The sequence below is a fragment of the Ammospiza nelsoni genome, chromosome 4 (assembly GCF_027579445.1).
Source record: "Ammospiza nelsoni isolate bAmmNel1 chromosome 4, bAmmNel1.pri, whole genome shotgun sequence".
Lineage (NCBI taxonomy): Eukaryota > Metazoa > Chordata > Aves > Passeriformes > Passerellidae > Ammospiza > Ammospiza nelsoni.
The window spans coordinates 25228969-25249591 of NC_080636.1; the positions used below are offsets into that span (position 1 = coordinate 25228969).

The following is a 20623-nucleotide window of genomic DNA, read 5'->3' on the forward strand; positions in this document are numbered from 1 at the left end:
TTGCTGAAATCTGCCATCTGTATAAATTGCTCATGCAAGAGTGCTCTCTCTTTAATACAGTATGTAGAGCATATTAGTTTAATTCCTGCTAAGAGAGCATTTTCTTAGATTTTTTTGATATTCATGTACCTTAGGACAGTGAAGACACTTACCCCTTTAGGAATGACAGTATTGCTGTGTATTGCTGTTCTCTGCTATTGCACACAGGCAAGCCAATACCTACAGTGCATCAAACTTAATCTGCGTGTAGCAGGGAGAATGTTTTCCTCCAAATACAGTTCCTATGCTCATATGCCTTCCCTGGATCATGGCTTTGGATTCTTGGTTCCTGTTGCATCCATTCACCATGCAAGGACATACTTCTCCTTCTCTATACATTTTCATGAATTTGCCAAAGGACTCTCTTTGTCCATTACTACCCAAATTCCATGGGACCTACAGCAGTGAACTACATTAACAAATTCATTACTGCACAACCCTAAGTCATTTTACATGAAACTCCTGCTGTCTGCACTACCTCTCCCTTTTATGCAGCCTTTTCAGACCAAATCCTTCTAAGTTAAAAAGGAGTAAAAATTTATACTCATATCCTGAAATCAAACCTCCTTTAAATGATTTTGCCCTCAAAATTTACAGTCTCGTTTTATTTAGCACGTGCCTAGAATGTGAAACTGATTAAATATTTGAAGCTTTCTTAGCTAAGCAATCTGCTGGCATTGAAAAAATATTTTGAAAAAAAAAATCTGAAATATTTTACATAGCTACAGCTGAAATGTTAATTAGACTGAGCAATAGAGAAAGGAGGAGCCAATATACGTAAACAGAACAGCGACCCTTGCCTGCACGTTTTCCCAGGTCTGTGAAACCTTAATGCAAAAATTTCAAGAAAAAACAGCGGGACACGTGGTCACTAATAAACGCCAAACTAGGAAAGCTACAACGTAGAAAAATATCTGGAAGACTCGCAAAGACTGTGATGAAGAGTAACACACGCAAAACGCGTCTGAGAATACAACGCTCTTCTGCTTCCAGAATTTAACAAAGCGTAGCTTTGACGGCCACAACAGCCATATGTCAGCAGAGCAGCCGGCATGGCACGCAATAAACCCATCTGTATGCCAGCAGAGCAGCACTTCGCTGCAGCAGCATCCCCCGGTACCACGGACTGCCCCGGTACCACGGACTGCCCCGGTACCACGGACTGCCCCGGCAGCGCGGCCGCCGCCTCACAGCGCGGCCGCCGCCTCACAGCGCGGCCGCCGCCTCACAGCGCGGCCGCCGCCTCACAGCGCGGCCGCCGCCTCACAGCGCGGCCGCCGCCTCACAGCGCGGCCGCCGCCTCACAGCGCGGCCGCCGCCTCACAGCGCGGCCGCCGCCTCACAGCGCGGCCGCCGCCTCACAGCGCGGCCGCCGCCTCACAGCGCGGCCGCCGCCTCCCGCCCCGCCCCGTCCCTTCCGGGCCGCTGCGCCCGCCCTGCGCGGCGCGGCCTGACGGTACCGGGCCATGGCGGGCTGCGGTGAGCTGGGCTGAGCTCGGCCGGGCTGAGCTTGGCTGGGCAGAATTGAGCTGCTGCCAGCGCCATGGCCCTCGCCGGCAGGGCAGCGCTGCGCTGGGGGGCACGGCTGCCGAGCCCCGGCCCCGCCGCCGCCCCGCTCTGCCTTCCGGCCTGGCTGCCCGTGGCGTGCGGGCGTTCCTACAGCTCCCGCGGCAAGGTGAGTCCGCGGGCGGCCCTACAGCTCCCGCGGCAAGGGGAGTCCGCGGCAGCCCGGGCTCCTGCCCCAGGCCGGCTGCTGCCGGACCCCTGGGCTCGCCGCATTGCCAGGCGGCCCACGCTGGCGTCCAGGAGTGAGACGGATGCGTTACTGCTTGGTAGAACTGCCTTTTTAATGTGTAGGGTTTGACATGTTTCAGTGATCTCGGTTCTAGGGACGGGTTAACAGCTTGGGGAGAACGATGTACTGTTAGTAGTGAGCACAAAGAAGGCAGAATTCACGGGCCAGAAGGACAGAGCTCCCAGGATAAGGAAAGAACTAACAAAGTCAACTCAGCCAGTGCGCTGAAATCGGCTCTGGCTGGGTAAAAAGGTGCTTGTGGCAGGGAAAGATCACGACCCTAGACCCGAGAAACCTACCGACTCAAGAGAAACACACCATGCTGGCTAACTAGCATAAGTGAGGGAATCATTTAACCAATAGAATACGAATTAAAAGAACTATGTAACTTTTAGGCAGTCAATAATAATGCCTTTGCAAAAATGTATAAATAGTATGAAGTTTTGATAGTTGTTTGCTGGCTTTGTGGATTTTCCACCAAGTGCCCCTTTCTGCACTGTAAATAAATAAAATACGTTGACTTTTGTGTGTGGGTTGGCTTCTTCCACACGGTAGCATCCATTTTCACTGTCTGCTTGCTCCTTGTGATAAGGTTACTACTCGCTGAGTCTCTAGGTAATGGCTCTGTATTCCTATCATGCTTGTGAAGAATGATGTCCTTAATGGCCCCCTGAATCCAGTTTTCTTAATCCTTAAGTTTAGTAGTTTCACCAATGTGAAAATGTAAAACAAAAATTTCCAGCTCCCTATGTACATACTATGTACCTTTTACATACTTTCCAGCATAGTTCATAATTGTTTAGTGATAAAAGAATACATGGGTCTGTATGACTAAAGTGAAATGCTGACATTTTAAACAATGGTGACAATTCAAGCTTTTGTATCTCTGTTCAACCTGTACTACTTCTAGAGAAAAAATACTAAAATAATTAATTTGCTTTTTTAAAGGCCAGGTCATATGCTATATAGAGACTGTAACCTTGATTTATGAAAAGAAATTCCTGTTTTTCAGGAAGAAATAGATATGTCAACGTATCCTGTTGAAAGCATTAGAAACTTCAGTATTATAGCTCATGTAGATCATGGCAAAAGTACACTAGCAGACAGATTGCTGGAAATTACAGGTAAGCATTCTCATTTTATGCTACCTTTTCTTGACATGGAAGGTGGCATCTTAAGTTTCTGTACCGTTGATTATTACTAAAATTTCTAATATTTTTGCTCTCCTAGTGTTGCTTGGGCTTTTAAACTCTTAATTGTGTAGCATTACAGATATATGGACTTGAGATATGCCTACATGTAGGCATGATGTGTGTAATTCATTTAAAGAAGTATATATTTTGGAAAGAGACTGAAAAGGAGTTTGAAGGTGTTCCTTGTTTCAACATCTTCCTTGTTCAATGTGTCACTCCTGTCACTCTAACCAGTCATCCATTAGAACAGTACATGTTAAGTTTATGATGTTTTTTGCCTGTGGTTGACGTGGACAGAAGGGGTGGGACTGTCATGACCTGGGAGTTCTGGACTCTCATTTAAGGGTGAATGAAACAAAACCAGGGAGAGAAACTTCTGATCAAAGTTATTTTTTATGATTACCTCCCATGTGTCATCACCATGAGCATTTTTGCCTGGTGCCTGTGATAGAATGGGATTTTGAATTCAGGTCTGTCACTCTGTGCTAATGCTCGTCTGGCACTTGAGATTGATTTTAGAGCTGTGGGCCACTCTTGCTCAGTGGTAGGAGGGGAAGTTTCCTTAAGTATCAAAATTATTTACAATTCAAGGGAATTTGTCCTGCTTCTTAATCTCTTAGATGATGTTTTTTGTCCTGCTTATTCAGGTCAGTATTTTATGTAACTTTATTGTGTAAACTTTATTTGACAAATATAGAGAGTTGAAGCCCTGTTTTGTTTTTGATTGAAAATGTTTGTTTAGCTTAATTATATGGGAAAGCTTCATTTGCTCTTGGTTAACTTTTGGTTAATGGCATTTTCAAGATTGATGTCGTAAATTAGGTAATAAAGCTTTTTTTTTTCCTTATTTTTAGGAACAATTTCTAAAACTGACCGTAATAAACAAGTGCTGGATAAACTTCAAGTGGAACGTGAAAGAGGAATTACAGTTAAAGCTCAATCTGCATCTCTCTTTTACAGTCATGAAGGAATAAACTACCTCTTAAATCTTATTGACACACCAGTAAGTTAAATATAAACAGTGTTGAAATCACACAAATCTAAATGTCCTTATAGTTAAAAGTAGGAGCTTTCTGGCTTCCTGTGTTTATTCAATTCCTCTTTTATAAGAATGTGAACTTCATTATACAAATATACAAATGAAAACAATGTAGTACAGAAATCTTTGCAAAAATGCCTGAAATTGTAAACATTTGTTTTCTCCTCAGGGCCACGTAGATTTCAGCTATGAAGTATCACGGTCACTATCTGCCTGTCAAGGTGTCATACTTGTAGTGGATGCAAATGAGGTGTAGTACCTAATTCTTGTTTTTTATTTAGTATTTCAGGATTTCCTTTAGCTAGAGGGAAACTAGTTGTGGGATTTTTTTTTGTTTTGTTTTTCAGACAGTGTTTCTGCCCCTGGGCTATCTCCATGAAAGTATTACATTGCAGAAAAATAGTAGTGGGATTTTAAAGCAGTTGCATATAATCAATCACCTTTTATTTATCCATCTCCTAAATGAAAGAGTTGATAGAATAGCAAAGTAATCTTAAATTGTATAGTATGCCTAAAAATACTCCCCAAAACCACACCAAAACTGAGGTGATTTCTGTGTTGAACTTTACAATGTTATTTTCTAGGGTATTCAGGCTCAAACAGTGGCAAACTTCTATCTCGCCTTTGAAGCACAGCTTTCAATCATTCCTGTCATAAATAAGGTAATAAAGTTATTAGCATTTTCTATTAAATACTTGGGTTGTTTAAATGTGTATAGTGCTGATCAGAAATGTAACCTCAAAGAGAAGTAAAGAAAGTTATTCATTATAATATTTATAGGATTTAGATTTAACATTGATAGGAATTTTCTGTATTTGCTCTCTGTGTAAATTTTACAATTTAACTGCTGTGAAATTTTTAATTTCATGAAATACATTTAGGTATTTAAAAATGTAGCACTTAAGGACATGATTAGTAGCGGACTTTGCAGTGCTGGGGTTATGGTTGGAGTTGGTGATGTTAAAAGTTCATTAATATTGAGGAAATGACATGACTAGGAGCTCAGTATTTAAAAAGTTAAGTCTTAATTTTTAAAGAAATTCCAAGTGTTACTTTCTATACAATTTTGAGAGCTGTGCTATTGGAATCACAAGATTAATTACTGCTCAGCTTATGTTAATTGCTTTTTGTAGGTTTATTTTGTACTTAATATGTGATCCTATAAACAATGTAGGTAGCTCTTAATGATTTCAAATTACTTTGTAAACTAAAGATTTTTACCAACTCTTGGGCAAAGGTGTTTTCCCTAATGAAACAAGCCAAAAGGAGACTGGTTATGGACAGGATCCTTCCCAAAATCAAGGAAGGAAGACTTTATAAAATGAATATTGATATTTTCCTAAAGATGGACACTGTTTACTCATAAATACATAAAGGTTCTTTGCTGTACTTTGCTGTTCTTTTTGTACTTTCTACTGTACTTTTTGTACAGTACTGGATGATGTGGGAGATCTGGTTTCTTGTATATTTTGCAGTTTGTTGTTTTACAGATTGACTTGAAAAATGCAGACCCTGAAAGAGTTGAAAAACAAATTGAGAAGCTGTTTGATATCCCTACAGATGAATGCATAAGGGTAAGATCTCTGAGTTTTATGACATGCCTGATAATATAACTTTGTAACTAACATGTGACATGTGTATGTTATAAATTAGGAGACTGCTATCTGTCTGCCTGTTCTTGTCTGACATAAGAATTTCTTTAAATTTTGTCTCCTGTAAGAGTGGAGAAAATAACTCTCAGCTAAAAATTCTAGTATTTTTTCAGGATTAGAATCCGGGATTTTAAATTATTTCTCGCTGTCAATCCATAAATGATTTTCATTTCTATCATAAAAATAATTGCCATTCACAAAAGACAAAAGACAGTATTTCTTAGTAATAGCATTCTAGAGTGTCCTTTTGAGTACTTTTATGGATGCCGCCCAAACTGCCTAAGTTCACATGACACTATTTATTAATAAATGTAAGATGTGTCTTATAAAGTTGTTGTTGGATTTGTTTTAGATTTCTGCTAAACAAGGAACAAATGTTGAAAAAGTTCTTCAAAAGGTCATTGAGAAGATCCCACCGTAAGTCTGTATTTAATTATGTGTCTAATTAACCTTTAAAAGTAATTAGAAAATCATGAGTTGCATTTATATGGTATCGGCAGTAGTTTTACACTTAATATGCATCTAATTAAATAAAATATTTTATAGATAGATGTAGGAGAAACGGAAGGAAAATAGTGACTTGTTCTTAAACAGGAGAGATGAATTAGTCACCAGCAAGGCTGAAGAGCAGAGGGACATTTTTTTCACCTCTGTCTTTACCAGCACTGTTGGGCTTTAGGGCTGGGGAGCAGAAATGCAGATTAATGCACAGATGCACTGTCAGCAAAGAAGGAGCTGGTATGTGAACTGTTACAGGAGCCTGACCCCTGTGCATCCATTGGCCCTGATAGTATCCACATGAGGGTTGTAGGAGAGCTGGCTGTGTCTGTGCAAAGCTGCTCTTTGTAATCTTTGAGAAGTCCTGGAGATCAGGGGACATCCCAGAAGACTGGAAGAATGCTAATGTCGAATTTACTAGAAGAACTTAAAGGGGATCCAGGAATTTGTAGGCCCATCAGTCTTACTGCAGTGCCTGGAAATGGTATGGAACAAATCCTCCTGGGGGCTGTGACAAGTCAGATGAAGTGACTGGGAAAAGCGAGGAGGGGTTCACCAAGGGTGTATTGGGCTTGACAAACCTGATCACCTTCTGCAGCAGGGTAACCTGCTGTGTAGTGTGAGCAGTGGACAGTGGCTACCTGGATTTCTCTCTACCTGGATTTTGAAGGTTTTGGATAAGGTTTCTCACAGACTCCTGGAGAAACCACTGTGTTACAGTCTGGAGTGGTCTGTGTCATGGGAGCTATCTGACAGGCTGCACCCAGAGGGTGGTGGTAAATAGCTCCTTTTCAGACTGGCCACAAGTAGGGTCTGCCAGGGTTCCTCATTGGGTTCAATGCTGTTTCTTATCATCATAAGTGATCTGGAAGTTGGGATGTGTACCCTGGTGAAGTTTGCCAGTGATACCAAACTGAGAGGGGGAAGTAGACACTTCAGAAAGGACAAACAACTTTGCAGGAAGACCTAGATAGGCTGGAAGAGTGGGCTAAAAAGAACCCTATGAAATTCAACAGAGGCAAAGGTCTTGCACCTGGGAATAAATAATTCAGGAGCATAGCACAGGCTGGAATCTTACCTAGCTGGAGAGCAGCTCTGTGGAAATGGACCTGGAGGTCTTTGGGGACAATAAAGTCAATGTGAGTGAACAATGTGCTGCTGCAGCAAAGAAACACAACAGCATGCTGGGTTGCCTTGGGAAATCAAGGACAGGGACATCAATAGCAGAGATGAAGAAGTCATTATCCCACTCTGCTCAGTGGTGTTCGGTCCACACCTGGAATACTGTGTTCAGTTTTGGCCCCTTCTGTGTAGAAAATGTGGACCAGCTGAAGAGGGGCCACAGAGATGATTGAAAGACTGGGCAGTCTGCCCTTTGAGGAAAGGGTGAGAAAAATGGACTTGTTCAGCCTTGAAAAAAGAAGGCTTAAGGGAGACCTTTTGCTGTATTCTGGTATTTAAACAGTAGCTACAAAGAGTGATTGGAATAATCTCTCCAGGAAAGTGGTGGATTCCACAGCATTGGACACTCTATGGTTTATTTGGGCAGGGTGCTAGGCCATCCTGTGTAAGCCTGTGTTTTTGCCAAGAAAAGTTGGATCAGGTGATACTGGAAATCCCTTTCCTAGTGTGATTCTTTGAAAGTGTTTGGGGTGGGCATGCTTGCTTATTCAATATTGAATAAAAACACTCTGCATAATATATTGTTCTAATTTTTTTTGGTGACAGACCCCAATGTAATACTGCTGATCCATTGAAAGCCTTAGTATTTGACTCTACCTTTGACCACTACCGAGGTGTTGTAGCTAACATTGCGCTCTTTGGTGGGGAGATTGCAAAGGGACACAAAATTGTGTCTGCACACACTAAGAAAAGATATGAAGTAAATGAAGTTGGAATTCTGACTCCAAATGAACAGCCAACACATAAGCTGTAAGTAAAAACTTCTTACAGTGGAAAAATAATATATTGGGCTAAACTACAATGTCCTGCATTTCTGTTTGATTTCTGCTTTGAGAGATAAAAACTGGGAGATGTCTAGGTTTTTGTTCTTGTTCTTTGGTGGTAGTTTTTTTTACTAATCACTATTTGCAATTTAATGCTATGTGTCATTTTTTATTTTGGGCATGCTGAAGCAGAAGGTTTTACGGAGTGCTTTTGGGGCATTACTGTGGGAGGAATCCATTACCTTCTGTAGTACATGGAACATCTGGACAGCTAGGTGTTTAAAGGCTAGTGTTCGATATTCTTATTCAGCTGTCCAATTTATTTCTAGGAACTGCCCTGTTTGAGAGTGGAAGGGAATGGGGCTTCATCTTAGTTATTGCTGCAGCATATTTTGAGGGTGGAAAACTTAAAATCCATGAATGCAACAGCTTCCAGAAACTGGCTTCTCAATGGCAGCAGTGGGAAGAAAATCAGGTACTTAGAATCAGTGGAGAAGTTTTACCAGTGTGCATCCAAATATACATAAATTACTTTACTGGGGTCATTTTCAGGTTACATTACTGTGTCTAGTGGGTTGAACCCAGCCAGCAACCCAGACAGCCCCCTGCTCACTCCCCAACTCTAGCAGGGTGAGAACTGAGGAAGTACCTGTGGATTGAGATAAAGACAGTTTAATAAATAAAGGAGGAAAAAAAAAAGAAATAAAAGCAAATTATGCAAAGACAGTCCATTATTCGCCACCTCCCACAAGCAGACTGATGTCCTGCTAGTCTACAAGTAAAAGCCTTGGAAAGACTACACTTCTTTTGTATTGCTAAGCTTGATGTTCTGTGGTATGAAATGCCCTTTTGGCCAGTTTGGGTCTGTTGTCCTGGCTGTGTCACCTCCCAGTCCCTTGCACACCCTCAGCCTGTTTGCTTGCAGGGGCACAGCGAGAAACCCAGAGGGCTTGCTCAGCAATACCTACATTGGTATGTTATCAACACTTGTTTCAGTCACAATCCAAAACACAGCTCCATACTAGGCTGCTTTGACGAAAGTTACTCTATCCCAGCCAAAACCAGTAACACTGTGTTTTGCTCAATATTTACCATGTATTCCCCTCCTGTTAGCATAATGTGCTGATGGAAAGTGTTTGTCTAGTTTCATCCTAGTGATATATGAAACTTGCAGTGCTGGCAGTTGGGAACTGTTCTGGTTTCTTTGTCTTAGGAGCCTCTCAAGGGTCTAGCTCCAGGTTTTAAACTGAGAGCAACACAGTATTCAAAACCAGCATCATAAATGTACTGTTCAGCTGTAACAGAAAAAGAGCTAGTTGAGACTGTTCACATCTCAGAGGTGAAACAACTTAAATCTCACTTCTGGACTTCGGATATGGGCTTTTAATGGGGTGATTTATTTGAATTTCTGGCTGGGCTAAATTAAGTAGGAAAATAGTAGAAATACTGCTAATGCCAACAATCATGTCCATATAATAACAATTTTATTTAGCTATGCAGGACAGGTGGGGTACCTGATTGCTGGAATGAAAGAAGTAACGGAAGCCCAAATAGGAGACACGCTGTTTTTGTATAAACAGCCAGTGGAGCCTTTGCCTGGCTTTAAGTCAGCGAAGCCAATGGTTTTTGCAGGTGAGGAGTAAATCAATGTAAAGTGGAGTTACTTTTTTCCATTGACAAGAGCAAGAGCTGTTAGAGCTTTTAAAAGAAGACATGTATATTAAGAGTTGGGAGGATTAGAATTTTTAGCTGAGATGCGTCACTTACGTAGATTTGTATGTTTTCCATGTGTCTTAGCAGGATTAGCAATAAATGCTGACTGGTTTTCCATGAATACATCACAAATATGATTATTGTTTCTAATGGCAGTAAACTCTTAATAGCTGGAAAAGAAGGATTGAAATTAAAAAAAAGAAGAGAGAATTATTCATCTTGATAATCAGATTTCTGTAATTATTCTGTTGGTTTTTCTTTTAAAATTTAGCAACTTTTTCATTTTTGTTAAACATGGTAAACTGCCAGAGCTACTATGCAGAATGATCTTGTAAAATATTTGACTTTTTGAGCTTGAATAATTCTGTTGAGCTGTTGCCACTAGCTTCAGTAACTACTACAAATGCTAGAGAAGGTGACTTTAGAAAACATTCTGTAAATAATTTTCTAGACCTGTTGTGAAGCAGTGTGTAGAACTCACTTGAACTGTCTCATGGAGACTAGGCATTTAGATGATGTTTTTGTGCGCATGTGTGTTGCATCTTCATGTAGATGACATTTTCTGAGCATACAAGGATGTGAAAAGTGATACAGTAGAATCTATTTCAGACAGTAGTTGTACAAACAGCTGTTTTTATTAATTTCAAAAGAAGAGAGAAATATTTGCAGCTTTGAAATGATGCTTTTTATTTTTCACTCACTTTTAGCTTTGAGGGAACATCTCAGTGAAGTCTATACACTTATACTGCATAACAGTGGTTATACTCAACTATGAATCTTCCATAAATGTGAAGGATTAGATGAATACAGTGATCCTACCATTATGGTTTAGATGTTAATTCAGAGGTAATCTAAAACATTTTTATGTTTTGACTAATTTTTTTTCGAGGAATAAAGAATCCTTTTGTTGTTTTTCACATTTAAAAACTGATAGAGCAGGAAGTAACTATTCTTGATTTTATTACTGTTAACTGTAAGTGGCATATTTGAAAGCCAGGTACACAGTAGCTAAAGCTCTCTGTCACATCACTTCTATTTAATATATTTTGACAGGAATGTATCCAATAGACCAAACAGAATATAATAATCTCAAAAGTGCTTTGGAAAGGCTGACATTGAATGACTCCAGTGTAACTGTTCATCGTGACAGCAGCCTTGCCTTAGGAGCTGGATGGAGGTGAGGTTTTTCTGCTGCTTTCATTTTTTAAACTGTTCATAAGAACACATGTTTAAGTCAACTGAAGGTAGAATTAAACTTAATTCAAAATTAGAAGCTGTAATTCAAATAAATGATAAAGATCATTAATTTCATTTGATTTTCTTACATTCTCTGCACAGAGAATGAAAATTACTGTGATTGTTTTTGTTCTCCAAGATTTTTCAACTGTACAATTATTTGGTCCCTTGAAGGTTGTTTGCTCTGCCTGATACTGCCATACTAGCACTGTAAACATGCTGGAGGATGAAAAAGACCACTGTGAAATTCCAGAGGATACACAAATACTTTTACCAACAGGGTATTTATTTTCCAGGTTGGGTTTCCTTGGTCTTCTACATATGGAAGTCTTTAATCAGCGTTTGGAGCAAGAGTATAACATGTCTGTTATTTTGACTGCACCTACAGTTCCCTATAAAGCTGTTCTTTCCTCAGCAAAGTTGATAAAGGTATGTTAAATTCATTAAAAATTACGTAAACTTAATAAACATCTAGAGTCTCTTCTTAAATGTAGGCTAGTACTGTAAACTTAAATAGTTTTTAATTTTTTAAGGATGCTAACTGCTCTTTCCCCTTTTATTTCAAGCACTCTCTTCTTATGTCTTACACTTTTTCTTGAAAATGGGAGTACAGGACACATGCCTTGCTGTATTCTTTTAAGCGCTTACTGACTGGACTGCATTAAAAGCAGATGAAATAATCTTCCAGGCTTTATCCATCAGAAAACATGAACGTTTCTAGGAATAGCTTGTGATGATCCTGTAGATTGGCAGGGGCTGGTGAAAGAAAGTGAGATTTTTTGATCACAATTAAATGGGCCTGTGCTAACTTCATTAAACTGAGTGCAAATAGAATTACTGTGTTTGAGTTCTGGAGAGAGAAAGAGGTAGACTTAGAGCCCCTGCTGAGAGAGGAGGCTGCAAATTGACTGGCTGATTGTCCTGCAAATTACTAAAAACTTGTATAAGAAAGGTTTCTGTACTTACAACCTGTGAGGCATAAACCTTTTATCTCTCTGGTTGTTTTGGTTTCTTAGGCAGTATAGCAGCTAGGAATGAAGTAGTTGATACCTTTAGTGTGTGATTCTGGACTGCTGATGTGAGATTCTTTTCAAACAATGCTGCAAGTTGGGTCCCTGTCAGTGGACAGGGAGGAGAGGGAAGTTGCATTTTCACAATAAGCAGCATAACTTTCCTTTTACCTTGGAAGGGTAACTCCAGCCCTTACTGGGATGTTGGACTGGAAGAAGTAGGTAATGAAAGCACTCACACAGGAATTGAAAACTTCATTTTTTAAATCCACTTCAGCATGTGAGGGAGCCTGAACCCAAAGTTTTATTTAGGGAAGAAAGTTTCCACCACTGAACTCTAAAATATTTAGAGCAGGTCTTCTGTTGAAGCTGTGTAATAGTAACTTAGAGGATCAGGATGAAGTAAGAAAGAAGATCCTCAATTTACAGTGGAGAGAAAGATGGATAGAAAAGTTTTTTGTATTTCTATCATATCTATCAAGTCAAAAGCTAATTTCTGCATAATGATATTTAAGGATGTGCTGATAACAGACTTCTATATGTTTTATAAAAATCTCTTCTAAAATCATCCTTGGTTTAAACTTGGGTTGCATAATGCACCAATGTTTTCAGACAATTGAAACATATTTTAGCATTTTTTCAATGCTATATTTGTCTCCTTTGCTGTTCATTTTACTTACTAATAAATTACAATATCTGGTTTATTTGTTTTCAGGAGTATGGAAAAGACCAGATTACTATTATCAACCCTGCTCAGTTTCCTGATAAACTTTCAGTATCAGAATATTTGGAGCCAACTGTTCTTGGTACTATTGTAACACCTCATGAATATATTGGGAAAATAATTACCTTGTGTCAGGTTGGTGTATAATTTTAATTTTATCTTTTGCATTTTTAAGCTCTTCACCTCAAAGTGAAGACACAAGATAGTATGATAATAGATATTGCTACTTAAATAGTATCTTTGAAGTAATTATTGAATACTTTTGAAAGATAAAATAATTTTAAACATTTTATTTGTAAAATTCTGAACTACAGAATCCATCAAACTACAGAACTGAAAAGTTAATGATGAAATTCGGTGACAACAAAGTGCTTGGTCTGTACTGGACTAATTCATAGCTAGTTCTGTTCTCCTGAAACAATGGAATCTGCAGCAGGGAAATAAGATGTATTGGTTTTTTTAGAAGTATATGCATGGAAATACAACTTCTGCCAACACTTCTGACTATGTGTCCATGTACTTTTCTCAGTACTTCACTGAAAGTAAATTTAGGATAGCGATGGCCAAACTTGCCTAACTGTATTTGGAATACTTCTAATTCAAAATGTTTTAACTGCCATGCATACTGTGTTTATATTATTTCTTCACAATATTTTTCTTAGCTTCTAACATTCCAAAATGCATAATACAAAGCAGTACAGTGAAGAATAAAATCTATTGAAAAGAATTTCTAAATTAACTTTAAGAACACATTTCTGTGAGGAAGGCAGATGAGCCTTCAAGTGCTACAGTGGCAGCAATAAGCAGAAGCTGTTAAGGATTTCAGAAATTCAGCATTTAGAGAGGAAAGGCTTGAATTGAATTTCTAGTTAAGTTATAACCACTTCATTTGTTACAGTGCTGCAGTTTGTCCTGTGACTTCAGCAAACTACCAATGAGAAAGTTACTTTGGGGCTTACTACAGGAATTCTCTTGTGTAGCTTGATTGCTGTTCATTTTAATTTGTTTTGTATTTTTTGTAGAAAATTTCAAGGGAAACTGAAACAATTTTTATTTGTCTAGGATCGTAGGGCAGTCCAGAAAGATCTGTTGTACATTGATGAAAACAGGGTTATGCTAAAATACCTCTTTCCACTGAATGAAATTGTGGTGGATTTTTATGATGCTCTTAAGTCTCTGTCTTCTGGCTATGCAAGGTAACTACCTCTCCTGTTCCCCTTTTCTTCCTCCCACCCTGGACCCTGAAGGGGGGTGGTATGGTAAAAAAAAGGCCTGAGGAACAGCTGTGGAAGGGCAGAAGTAAAGAATATTCCTTTATGGTGCTGCAAATCTAGTATCACTTCACCTTGAATGGATTAGATTCACTGTGAAAATGGATGGAAATAAGTCTGAAAAACATGAAAAGTGTGTCACTACCTAATAATCATTGTTTTTGGCAATGAGTATATTTTTCAAGGGCACCCCCAGGTGTGGCACTGGTTCATCTATATGAGTAAGACCTAAATGGTCTGTCCTTGTCTGAAGTGACACTGTACAATTTTTTTCAATGGAATCACTGAAACTGTACTGCTTACTGTATGAACTGTCTCTCGGTGGAAAAAGGAAACTAACCACACTGATTATTTAAAGCTAGTAAAAACAATGTGGTATTTAAAACAAACAGTACTTGCTTTATATACATGCTTTATTTTGTGAAAAAAGGAAATAATGTGTATTTTGAGAAAAAATTTTCTGTTGTGGGTGGCTGCTATGAATTCAGAGTCTAGTAGAGTGCTCAGAATGTTTGTGAAGAGCCTTTGTGAGTTTAATGAAAGTGAAAGTGCTGCATGGTGATGAGCTTGTGCCCCAGGAGGCTCAATGGCTCTCACAAACCTGGTATGTTGAGATGTCATTAGTGGGATGTTAATGACACAATAGGAACTGGTATGCCTAATTACATTATTTATTTTACAAACATAAAAATTAATTTTATTGAAGGGCTGAATTTGCTTTGAGTTTATGTTTAATTATGTCTTAAAAATGTAAGTAAAACATGTTCTGCCCAGGTTTACATATATATGCAGCAAAAGCATAAACAAAAGTGGAGAGGCAAGATAGAAGAAAGAGAGGGATGAAATTTTGAATTTCCTCTCTGGATCTAGCTCCCCCACTACATAAAAGCTAACCTGTTTATCAAGAACCTATCTCATTAGCAGAATTATGTTGGGTTTCCTTTGATTTGGGGATGATTGCCAATGATGTTGCGTTATTTATTTATTAGTATTTATTTCCTAATTGACTCCTTAATACAGCTTGTGTATGTAGTGCTCTCAGTAATCATATTTCTGTTATATGGATCCATTCACACTTCTGTGGTTATTCAGCCAACTGAGATGGAAGTACTTTGAAATAATCTAAATCCTTTAAAAAGGATTTCCCCCCCCTTTTCTTGTATTTCAGATTTGACCACATTACATCGATATTGATGATCCTCCACAATTATACTTACACACAAGATCCGTCTGTCTGTCTATCTATCTGTCTGTCTATTGCATACCCCACCTCTAAATCTCTTCCATTTTAAGAATTTTTGCTAACTACCACACAGACAGCAAGGCCCACACCTACCAAAGAAGAAATCTGATTTGGAAACTAAATGGAAAACTTAATTGTCAGAGATGGTGATAATAAAGGGTCACATAAAAAGTTTGTCAAATGAGAGGATGAAAAGAAGACAGTCTTGGATTGGTGTTTGATTCCTGTGACATTCAGGACATAGAGTGTTCAATAGCGTGAGACTGCATGAAGCATGTAGATTCCTAATTGCTGATTAGATTGGAAAGACATCCTTGAAGTCAAGATGACAACTTTCTGCATTGGAGGGGACATTATCTGTGGTGCATTTCTAGTGTGAACATGTACTGAGAGATTACGAAAAACTCTACTCCCATTATATTAAAAAGTTCAAGTGTTTTATTAAGAAATATGTCTATAAAATCTATAGAACAAAGAATGCAAAATATAATTTATACAATATCATGACTAATTTTTGAACTGCTTTTATTTTTTTTAGTTTTGATTATGAAGATGCAGGTTACCAATCAGCAGACCTAATCAAAATGGACATTCTTCTAAATGGAAATCCAGTTGAAGAACTGGCAACTATCATACACAAGTAGGTTTACTGGATTACTTATTCAAAAGGAATAACAATGAAAACATTAAACTGGATGATCTTAACGTCTTTTCTGACCAAAATGATGACATGATTCTAAATGACTCTAGGTATATATGTTACTCTTAATATGAAAAATGTGTTTGAAGATTTGCATTGAAGATTTTTCCATATGATCACCTTCATTACCACTGAAAAAGAGAAGCATTTTGTAGTCTGAAAATTAGAAAATAATAATAGCAATTTTTTTACTTCTCTTTCTCAGCTTAAGTACTGGATATCATATTTTTGTGGAAAATGTAGTGCAGAGAGAAAGAAATGCAAAATGCCAATCTTCTGAAGGGCTAGAAAAAAGTGCAGACCAATCTAGGAGATGGCAGATGAATAATTTATGATGCTTAGTACTGACAAAAAATTATTTTGCTCTCCCACTAATTCCTGTTCCATAGAAGTTTATTGTTACCTTGTTTCCAGACAGAGTACCAGGAGAATGTAAATATTTACTGGATGCAGTTACCTCAGAATTTTTTTGCTAAAATGATTCTATTTCTATGGGCATTGCAGTATTAGAGGTGAGAATAATGCTCTTCCAGCCTGTCCCCTAGCTTCTCACAAAATTTTTACAAGGCTCCCTTCTGTAACTTCAGCATCCCTTTCCAATAATGCCTACTTTTGTGGGTTGTTTAGTTTTCCTTCTTAAAATACTTGTAGTCGCTAAATATTTGTATATTTTCATATTTTTTTACATAACTGCAATCTTGAAATCCTTAAAATTCTGTAACTCCAGAAAGCTGACATAGGAAAATAAACCCCTTGCCTTGTTCAGCATCATGGGGTTGAAGGGGAGTAACTGTCTTGCATTCAGTTGCCAGTTATGAAATAATGCATTTCTCATAAGCATGCAGTGTTTAGCAATCTACCTGAAAAGATGCAAAATGGAGTGGGCCACCTTGCAAAAGTTAGTTATTGCTTTAACATGTATTTTTGATCAATTTAGCCCGTACCCTGAACGGTTTTACTCACTAAAACTAACTGGTTTTATTCACTAAAACTGTTTTACTCACTTTACTTTCTTTTGGCTTTAGATTTCAGTTGTTTGTTTTTTTAAACTCATAGTTGCAGTCATTTTGCTCTTGCTGCAGGTATTCTCAGTCTTCCCACTGTAAAAACTGCATCTGTAAGAATTATGCTGAATAACATGTATAGAGAAAGCATTACAGAGATTACTGCAAGCTTGGTATTAAGATAGTCATCAGTTGTTCTTACTGTAGAAGTAAATATATGTACCTCTGAAAACTGTAACGCTCAATGAACATGACTCAAGTACTTCATGTTTAAATGTTTGCTCTATACAGGTAGCAAGAGTCACATTGCCACTACCTGAAAACATGTATGTTGGTACAAAATGTCTGCTAAATATGGATTTTTTTTTACAGATAGATCCATTTCTTTCTAACAGCTTATGAAAGTATCTGTTAGTAGATTCTTTAGACCTTTTGTTGTTTTCTCTTTCCAAAACCTGAAGCATATGCAGATGCTGAATATATTTAGATAATTTTTATTAGCAGATGACAAGAGTATGTTAATTTTTTTTTTCTTGTGATATAAAACCAGACTTTGAAAGCATTCTGTAATATCTATATTTTGACCAATTGGACCTATGATCAATGAAAATTCTCGTTGACCTAGTTTAAAATTTCACTTGAAGCTATGGCAGTGTTCAAAATATCTTAATTTATGATGGATAATCAGGGTGTTTTTTATAAAAGCTTTATATGATGTTATATACTGAAGGTAATACAGTCTTATCACCTGTTAGTATGAAACAGGTGACATACAGAGACCACTTATTAGATGTAAAATTTGATCTGATCACCTTATCTTCTGAGTTAAGAAGAGGAAAACCTCTACTAAAATCCTTAAATCAAACAGTTTGATTTATGGGTATATTTTTAGTGTTGCTGACCTTTTTTTTCAGAGATAAAGCCTATGCTGCTGGTAAACTCCTATGTGAACGTTTAAAAGAGACTATTCCTAGACAGTTGTTTGAAATAGCCATCCAGGCTGCCATTGGCAAGAAAATCATTGCAAGAGAAACGTAAGTGAAGCCTTTCTGTTCCCCTTCTTTTATTTCTGTCCATATTTTAAGATATGTGAAATACAGACTTGTGAAGTCTTACCTAGTTTTATACATTACAGGACTTTGATTTCACTATAAAGTTGTATTTTTCTTGATATATGCTACTTGAAGAAAAAAACCCACATTTGAGCAGTGACTATTGACTAAACATTTTGAATTAAATTTATACAAAGAAATTGTATTTCTATTTTAGATTGCTTGGGGTCAGAATTGCACTTAGTGGATAAAGTGTAACTTCCAACACGCGTCCGCTTCCTCTTTGGCAGTAGAAAAAGTTTCTTACTACTGAAAAAAATTAGCCAGTTGTGGAATACTTTGCTGTGAAAGTCAGCAAAAAAAAGAGCTGGTTTGTGCTGTTCTAAAGGAAATATGTTGCAGCTGAACACAAAAACATTTTCCTAGCACACGCTTCTTTAAAGCAAACCATTTCCTTATGTTGTGTTTCTCATCACATTTTTCTGTTGCTGTTTAAATAGGACTTAAATGGTGGTAAAATAATTAAAGGTCAGAATTCAGGCAGAGGTGCAGTAAGAATTTGTTGATACGTGTATATACACAGGGATGTAATGCTTCCTGTGAGTCATAGCAGAAATTCCAGATAAAAAGCCAAGACTGTGATTTCTTTATGTACTTATTATATGCCCTAAGTCATGTTTCTAGAATTGAAAACTGTGAATTTTATCTTCTGTTTAAAGCTTCATATTTTGCATACAAAACCTGAAAATGTTATGATTCCAAAGCATCTTACAAAACCAGGAGAAAAACAAGTAACATTTTAACAACTCAAGTACTTAGCTTCACATGCAGATGTTCTAATATGTTAAGGTATATGTGTTATTTTATTTTGCAGGCTGAAACCTTACAGAAAAAATGTTGTGGCAAAATGTGTAGGTATTTTTTTTCTCTTTTCTTCAGTTTCTGACATTTGTAAACCTTAGACCCCTGCTAAGGTTATATGCTCATCTCTTCCTAGAAACCCAGCAAAGACATATTCTTCTTCTGCTTGTGCCCCTAAGTGTCTGGAATTCTAACAGATATTTTTAAGCTTTTATTTTAAAATCCAACTCTTGTAACCCCTTGCTGCAGCTTGAGGAGTGGATCAGATAAAGTAATGGCATTTTCAATCACACACTTTGCCTGTGTCTGATTCATCTCCTCATCATTTTCTAATAGTTCAGGCACACAGTAAATGTGTGTGTGTTTGTGTACACAAGCATATAGGTAACTTCATGTTTCCTAAATTTGTTCTCAGGTGATAGAAGGAAATATAAATGTGCTTCTTTTGAGACTTGATTGTGATTAAACTTCTACTTAGATTTGCAGTAATACATTGTAATAAAGCTTTAAATGTGCACTAGTTGATTATGGACAAGATTCAACAAAGCTGTTGGAAAACTGTGAGGCCTCTTACTTAGCTTGGATTTAGCTCTCTGAAGTGAAGATATTGGAAAATATTAAACAAGTGTCCCTTTCTCACAACTGCAATAGAATTCTACTAAGCCCAGCTGTGGGATGGTGACTGTTCAATACTGTACAAGGGTTTAGGTCACTTTTCTAGATGCAAGCACCTAATGCTAGTCAAGATGCCACAGTATATCTGAGCTGCTGCTATCCAAGGGGATTTGGATCTGATGTGCTGTCTAGTGTCAGCCAGGCTTACAGGAATGTATATATTTAGGTGACAGAGTTCAACACTCAGTTGTGCAAATTAATGTGCTTATTTTCATCCTTGTTCTTTTTAATTAGTGGCATTTAGGCCAAACTATTTGGAGTATAAAGTAATCTTTTTGTAAAAATATAACCAGCCTTTCTGACTATTTTTAAACCCTTTAGTTTTGTGTGGCTGGAATGTACTGTAGCTGCAGTTGTAGTTTAGGCTGAGTAAATTTTATTTTTTTTTCACAGTACGGTGGTGACATTACAAGAAGAATGAAGCTTTTAAGGAGGCAAGCAGAAGGCAAGAGGTTGATGAGAAAAATTGGCAATGTTGAGGTTCCAAGAGATGCCTTTATACGTGTTCTAAAGAGAGAAACTGACAAATAGAGATCAGTGAAATCTGATCTTCCAGATCATGTCAGCTTTTTTGCAGACAGTAACAAAGTGAGGTAATACAGGATTTATCACTGTGAGATGGAACATATTTGACTTTAAATGCTATGAATTTGGTATGTGTGGGAAGATGAATTGACTTAAAAAATGTACATATATTTGTAGATTATTATGAAATTAAATTTACTTGACTGCATCTAAAAGTTCACATTATATTGTTTCTTCTTTTTTTTCCACTGTTTTCATACTTCTAATACTTAAAATTAACATACTTTTGGGGTTTTTTTTCATTGCAAGTCTTTATGTGCAGAGAGGAACCATATGGCAGAAAGGTTATAAAAATAATTTAAAGGTATATATAGACAAACAATGCTGTGTTGGTTTGGTTTTTTTCTTTTAAAGTTTGAACTGCTGACACAAAAGTATCAAGCTGTT

General features: G+C 37.7%; 1 protein-coding gene across 4 annotated transcripts; it reads left to right on the forward strand.

Moving 5' to 3' along the window:
* Positions 1-1495: 1495 nt before the first annotated feature.
* On the forward strand, positions 1496-20391 carry GUF1 (GTP binding elongation factor GUF1). 4 transcript variants are annotated; one of them, XM_059471129.1, is made up of 17 exons: positions 1496-1714; positions 2847-2958; positions 3882-4030; positions 4236-4316; positions 4651-4728; positions 5542-5640; positions 6071-6135; positions 7945-8148; positions 9655-9794; positions 10929-11052; positions 11408-11540; positions 12837-12980; positions 13908-14041; positions 15898-15999; positions 17978-18097; positions 18990-19026; positions 20045-20391. In XM_059471129.1, the coding sequence occupies exons 1-17, from the start codon at positions 1583-1585 to the stop codon at positions 20180-20182; spliced, it is 1992 nt and encodes a 663-aa protein (XP_059327112.1). In that variant the 5' UTR covers positions 1496-1582; the 3' UTR covers positions 20183-20391. The 4 variants fall into 4 exon arrangements, with proteins under 4 accessions (XP_059327112.1, XP_059327113.1, XP_059327115.1 ...); XM_059471130.1 differs by having other exon boundaries at positions 5557-5640; XM_059471132.1 differs by lacking the exon at positions 1496-1714 and adding an exon at positions 1837-1892.
* Positions 20392-20623: the final 232 nt, after the last annotated feature.